Source organism: Calidris pugnax, unplaced genomic scaffold (genome assembly GCF_001431845.1).
Source record: "Calidris pugnax isolate Ruff unplaced genomic scaffold, ASM143184v1 scaffold88, whole genome shotgun sequence".
Taxonomy (NCBI): domain Eukaryota; kingdom Metazoa; phylum Chordata; class Aves; order Charadriiformes; family Scolopacidae; genus Calidris; species Calidris pugnax.
The window spans coordinates 1,889,147-1,895,714 of NW_015090849.1; the positions used below are offsets into that span (position 1 = coordinate 1,889,147).

Genomic DNA, 6,568 nt, shown 5'->3' on the forward strand with positions numbered 1-6,568 from the left:
GTCAGGGCAGTCTGTCCTCAGTGCTCCATCACCCTCAAAATAAGTAAGTTTTTTCCTCATGTTGAGATGAAATTTCCTGTGTTATGAAGGGTGCTATGCACAACCCTGGCAGGTTGGGGCAGGGGCAGCAGGTAGGCCTGAGGTAAACCCGAAGTGGGCCCGAGTGGACCCGAAGGCAGGACTGAGGTAAGCCCGAAGTGGGCCCGAATGGACCCGAAGGGGGCCCAAGGCGGGACTGAGGTAAGCCCGAAGGGGACCCGAGTGGACCCGAAGGCGGGACTGAGGTAGACCCGAAGGGGGCCCAAGGCGGGACTAAGGTAGACCCGAAAGGAGCCCGAGTGAACCCGAAGGGGGCCCGAGAAGGGACTGAGGTGGACCCGAAGGGAGCCCGAGTGGACCCGAAGGGGGTCCAAGGCGAGACTGAGGTGGACCCGAAGGGGACCCAAGGCGGGCCTGAGGCGATGGCGGCGTGAGGCAGGTCAGAGACGACTAGAGACCCCAGCCACAATACGGGGTTTGCAAAAAACCTCATCAGGGTTTCTGCCAGGGCAGCTTATGGAGGATGGGAGAAAAATCACAGCACAGCAGGAGCTGGAAGGGACCTCTGGAAATCATCTAGTCCAAGCCCCTCCCAAAGCAGGGTCACCTGGTGCAGGTTGGACAGGAACACATCCAGGTGGATTTTGACTACCTCCAGAGAAGAAGCCTCCCCACCCTGTCAGGGCAGTCTGTCCTCAGTGCTCCATCACCCTCAAAATAAGTAAGTTTTTTCCTCATGTTGAGATGAAATTTCCTGTGTTATGAAGGGTGCTATGCACAACCCTGGCAGGTTGGGGCAGGGGCAGCAGGTAGGCCTGAGGTAAACCCGAAGTGGGCCCGAGTGGACCCGAAGGCAGGACTGAGGTAAGCCCGAAGTGGGCCCGAATGGACCCGAAGGGGGCCCAAGGCGGGACTGAGGTAAGCCCGAAGGGGACCCGAGTGGACCCGAAGGCGGGACTGAGGTAGACCCGAAGGGGGCCCGAGTGGACCCGAAGGGGGCCCAAGGCGGGACTAAGGTAGACCCGAAAGGAGCCCGAGTGAACCAGAAGGGGGCCCGAGGAGGGACTGAGGTGGACCCGAAGGGGACCCAAGGCGGGCCTGAGGCGATGGCGGCGTGAGGCAGGTCAGAGACGGGGCCGTGCCACAGGAGGCTACCGTGGAGCACCGACCCGCCCAACCGCATCCCCCCGGTCCCTGGTGCGGCTCGGAGCGGGCCGAACCTCGGCGCGGCAGCGGCGATGCTCCTCCCCGCCTCAGCCCGGCCTAGCCCCGCCTGGCGGCTGCGCCTGCCCGCCCTCCCCGCCCATAAATAGGGGCTCTCTGTCAGCGGCAGGTCCGCAGAGCAGCCGCTGGCCCCCCGATACAGCAGCCATGAGCTCGTACGGCTACGACCCGTTCTTCCCCTCCTACAAGCGGCGGTACACCGAGAGCCCGCGGCTCCACGTCTCGGCGATGCGGAGCAGCGGCGGCTACAGCTCGGGGCGCTCGGCTTACTCCAGCCTGTCGGCCCCCGTCTCCTCGGTGTCGGTGAGGCGCAGCTACGCCACCTCCAGCGCCTCGGGCTCCCTCCTGCACTCGGTGGACAGCCTGGACCTCAGCCAGGTGGCCGCCATCAGCAACGACCTCAAGTCCATCCGCAGCCAGGAGCGGGCGCAGCTGCAGGACCTCAACGACCGCTTCGCCTGCTTCATCGAGCGGGTGCATGAGCTGGAGCAGCAGAACAAGGTGCTGGAAGCCGAGCTGCTGGTGCTGAGGCAGAAGCACGCCGAGCCCTCCCGCTTCCGAGCCCTCTACGAGCAGGAGATCCGCGAACTGCGGCTGGCGGCCGAGGAGGCGACGAGCGAGAAGCAGGCGCTGCAGGGCGAGCGGGAGAGCCTGGAGGAGACCCTGCGGGGGCTGCAGGCCCGCTACGAGGAGGAGGTGCTGAGCCGGGAGGACGCGGAGGCCCGGCTGCTGGAGGTGCGGAAGGGCGCGGACGAAGCGGCGCTGGCGCGGGCGGAGCTGGAGAAGCGGGTGGACAGCCTGCTGGACGAGCTGGCCTTCCTCAAGAAGGTGCACGAAGAGGAGCTGGCCGAGCTGCAGGCGCAGATCCAATACGCGCACCTCTCGGTGGAGATGGACGTGTCGGCCAAACCCGACCTCTCCGCCGCCCTGCGGGACATCCGCGCCCAGTACGAGAAGCTGGCGGCCCGCAACATGCAGAACGCCGAGGAGTGGTTCCGCAGCCGCTTCACCGTCCTCAGCGAGAGCGCCGCCAAGAACACCGACGCCGTCCGCGCCGCCAAGGACGAGGTCTCCGAGAGCCGCCGGCTGCTCAAGGCCAAGACGCTGGAGATCGAAGCCACCCGCGGGATGAACGAAGCGCTGGAGAAGCAGCTGCAGGAGCTGGAGGAGAAACAGAGCGCTGACATCTCCGCCCTGCAGGTGGGGGGGGGCGGGGAGCCGGGGCCGCGGGGGGCACCTTGGAAAGGGGGACATTGCTTCTAGCTCACATATTCCCCACCTACAGTACTCATCTAAACGATGAAGTATCCTAAAATCATCATGCAAAGTGCCACAGAGCTACAAAGCATGATATATCGTTTATTGATACGCTGGTAAATGCTTAAGTGAAATCCATCATAAAACACATAGCCCTAAGCTGCAACTAGAAAAAGCACCAAAACAAAAAACTAAAATCTCACGTGTGCTTAGTCCTTGGATAGCAGAAAACTGGGCTCTTGATGTTAAATAGGGATGGAATAATGAGGTGTAGATATAGGGGTGGGAAACATTAAGTAGGGGTGAAGTAATAAGATGTAGGCATAGGGGTGGGAAACATTTAAGTGGGGATGGAATAATAATGTGTAGATAGATGGGAAAACCCTGCCAGGGAAGGTGGGATTTGGTAAATGGTGCCTTTTTGGCTGAGGGTGGGGTCGGAGCTGTTCGTTTTCTCTTGTCTGCCAGAGCAAGATTAAATTAATAGGATTGGAGAAATTCCTTGGAAGGTATTATTGCTAGACATGGGGGGATTAAGAGTTTTATGTTGTCAATATTCTTACTTCCAACAGGATACAATCAACAAATTGGAGAATGAGCTGAGAACCACAAAGAGCGAAATGGCTCGATACTTGAAGGAATATCAAGATCTGCTCAATGTGAAAATGGCCCTGGACATCGAAATTGCAGCGTATAGGTATGATGGGGGGAATGTTTCAATAAGTCAGAACTCAGAGCAGGTTCCCATTCTCTCTTCAAGAGAATTCATTCTATTTATCATTCCTCCAGCATAAATTTTTGTAGATAGAGTTTAATCAGGTCTTCCCATTGTCTTTCTATTGGAAGAAGCAGGGCTTTTGAGGGAAAATACTTGCTTTAAGCAAAATTTTTAATGTGTAGCAAGCTTTGTGAATAGAATAGCATGTATGTATATGCAAAAAAAACTCTGTTTGGCAATATGATCTCAGTTCTCAGTCTTTACAGAAAAATACCTGTTCTGTACTTAAAGTGAAGAGATTTTTTTTTTTATCAGTGGAACTTCATCATACAGATGGCTGTGTCCTCAAAATTGGAAATCCCTTACACGCTTTTAAGAACAGGCTGTGTTTCTAAGTCACAGAAGCAATCTACAGGAAAGTAAATATTTTACAGCAGAATTGCTCCTAAATAGCTATTGAACAGTTTGTCCCAGATACTGTCAGAATTTATAAATGCTGAAAGAGTTTCTAGGAATGCCACAAGGGGGAATATTGAGTAAGTGGCTACAAAGCTCAGCTAATAGCTAAATCTAGCATCAAATCATTGCATCTGCAATGTTCCCTGCAACCCAAAATGCACCTCTAACTTCACCTGCTTTAGGAACCTAATCCTAGGGGAGTTTTCCCCATTCTTTCTCCTACGAGGAAGAGTATTAATTCAGCAGTAATGCACACCTCTGGAACTTCTAAATCATTCCAAGAAGACAGGGTGGCATTGCCATGTAATTATTCATTATGGACTAGTTTTTGCACTCTGGAGTATGCAATTTCCAGGGCTTGTGCTGCTCAGAGCATCATAGGATCTTGGTCTGTAGCTGAATCTGCTGAATTACTGTTGCAGCATAATTAAGTCATTTGTCTTTGCTTTTTTTTTTCTTTTTTCTTTTTCTGCTAGGAAACTGCTGGAAGGTGAAGAGACCCGACTCAGTTTCACAAGCGTTGGAAGCATCACCAGTGGCTACACCCAGGCTGCCCCAACTTTTGGCAGGTCTGCCTTCAGCGGTCTCCAGTCCAGCTCCTACTTAATGACAACCCGTTCCTTCCCCACCTACTACTCCAGTCACGTCCAGGAAGAACAGATTGAAATAGAGGAAACAATTGAGGCCGCTAAAGCAGGAGAAGCCAAGGCAGCCCCTGCAGAAGAAGGTGAGGAGGAGGAGAAAGAGGAAGGTGAGGAAGAAGCAGGAGGTGAAGAGGCTGAAGAGGAGGAGGAAGAGGAAGGTACTTCTGGTTACTTTCAAATCCCTCTCTTTCATGCTTCACCCTGCTCATATGGGGTAAAACCCAGAAATCCTGATGACTTATCATTTAGACCCCTCTCATTGTCTGCTTACCTGAGCAAAGGGGCGTGGGTGGGGTTAAGCCCACAGCATTTAAGCAGGAAAGTCTGAGTGTTGGATGGAAGGTAAGGTAAAGGTTCAGTATCAGGCAGATTATAGGACTGACAGTACTCTCTTGAGAAATCACTGGGTGTTCTGCCATTCAGGTTTCCAAAAATAGAATGATGATACTTTAATTGCGTGTAATGTTCTATTCATATGGCAGCAAGCAGTGCTTAGCTATTGCAGACATCCTCAAAAATAAGGAACAAGGACATCCTGAGCTAAATACTAATTCCCAGAGAGTGGCTCCTGATAATAGGAACATCAGATGATGTCTGTGGGTGTCACTGTTGGGTTCAATGGATAGCAATATATATTGCCTGAAGTCTAGGTAGTTTTCTTGTTCAAGCAAAATATATCAGTTCCTTGCTGCCCTGTAATTTATTTACCAAACTCGCATTTTAAAGAAAAAGTAAAAGGAAAGTTACCTGGAGTCACTTTTCCCAACTTCAGTTGCTCAGATCTGAAAGACTTAACCTAAACGTATCTGAAATGCACTGGTTACCATTGACCTAGGAGTTTGTTAGTGTAAAGATTAATTACAATGAAATGATAGCTGAAGAGTCAGTGGGAGAGCAACAGCAACACTCCTTTTTAAACTCAACTCTTAGGATAGGGCTTAAAGCAATGAGTCCACAGCCAATTCCTCTTAAATCTAGGATAAGTTTGTTGTGTAGTTTTGTTGGTCTCCCTCAGCAGCCCTAGGTAAATGTCACTGCTTCCATGCAAAATCATTTGCCATTCCATGCAAAATCACTTGCCAGCCCCATCCTGTTCAGCTTTCTGCCATCCAGGTGAGTGGGGTTGAAGGATGCAGGATGCTGGCTCCTGTCAAATTGGGATTAGGAGCAGTACCTAGATATGAAATGTTTCTTTTTATTTTTCAAAGGTGCTAAGGAAGAATCTGAAGAAGCCAAAGAGGGTGAGGAAGAGGAAGGAGAAGGGGAAGAAACAGCAGCTGAAGAAGGAGAGGAGTCTCAGGAAACTGCTGAGGAAACTGGTGAGGAGGAGAAGGAAGAGAAAGAAGCAGCAGGAAAAGAAGAGGGTGAAGTGAAGAAGAAGGCTTGATTTTTAGGCAGTATAGCTTTCTCATCAGGTCAGCAGAATAAATGATGATTGACTCAGCTAAAATTGCAGTCTCACATATTTAATTCAGTGACCACTGAGGTTTAAAGTTAATGATTCTGATGTTTCTCTCCGTGCAGAGTATCAGTTTGCTTGCAGAGCACCCACTGGCTTGCTCCCTGAATGCCGCATGGTCTACACGTATGAGTTCAGGGGTTATGTCTTTCTTGGGTGGTTTGGAACCTTAAAATTTAAAAAGGGGGGAAAAAAAAAAAAATAAGTCATGGGAATGAAAGTTGTCTTTAACTTGCATTTAAAATAATTATGGAAACCTTGGGTGGGTAAAATAATGGAGGCTTCAATAAGTATGTGCAATAAAGCTAGTCAATAAAGTTGCAGAAATGCTTACACAGATTCCTTGTGTGTGTCGTGTGTCACTAATGCACTTCAGAGGTTGATAAAGGGGTATCACACTCATCCCTCGAGCCTGTGTAACAGGATATGGGATGCTGGTTTCTGTCTCTACCTGATATCCTTGGGGGAATAATAGGTGGAGAAAACTCCTTGAAGGGACTCTGAAATATCAGATGGAAATCTTTAAAATGGTAAAAATACACCAGGGTGGGACTGTGCTGGTAGCTTTGTGCTGGGTGTCACTGGGCTGTTGTACACACAAGCTCCCTTCTGAAAAAAGAAGTTTTAATAAACCAATACGGGAGCAAAATGTAAACACGGGTGTTAGACACCAAATAACTTCCTGCCAGTGTTCAACAGTTCAGTGATGGAAGGGAAGAGTGGCTGCAGATGCAGCTGAGACGTGGAGTTTATTTTTTTAATAAAAGG

General features: G+C 50.8%; 1 protein-coding gene across 1 annotated transcript; it reads left to right on the forward strand.

Moving 5' to 3' along the window:
* Positions 1–1,362: 1,362 nt before the first annotated feature.
* NEFL (neurofilament, light polypeptide) lies at positions 1,363–6,139 on the forward strand. The gene is made up of 4 exons (XM_014943150.1): positions 1,363–2,463; positions 3,093–3,217; positions 4,174–4,499; positions 5,550–6,139. The coding sequence occupies exons 1-4, from the start codon at positions 1,411–1,413 to the stop codon at positions 5,726–5,728; spliced, it is 1,683 nt and encodes a 560-aa protein (XP_014798636.1). The 5' UTR covers positions 1,363–1,410; the 3' UTR covers positions 5,729–6,139.
* The last annotated feature ends 429 nt before the right edge of the window (positions 6,140–6,568 follow it).

Coding starts and splice junctions, on each gene's coding strand:
- NEFL (XM_014943150.1), top strand. CDS start 1,411: ATGAGCTCGTACGGCTACGACCCGTTCTTCCCCTCCTACAAGCGGCGG. Junction 2,464..3,092: donor CTGACATCTCCGCCCTGCAG/GTGGGGGGGGGC, acceptor TACTTCCAACAG/GATACAATCAACAAATTGGA. Junction 4,500..5,549: donor AGAGGAGGAGGAAGAGGAAG/GTACTTCTGGTT, acceptor TATTTTTCAAAG/GTGCTAAGGAAGAATCTGAA.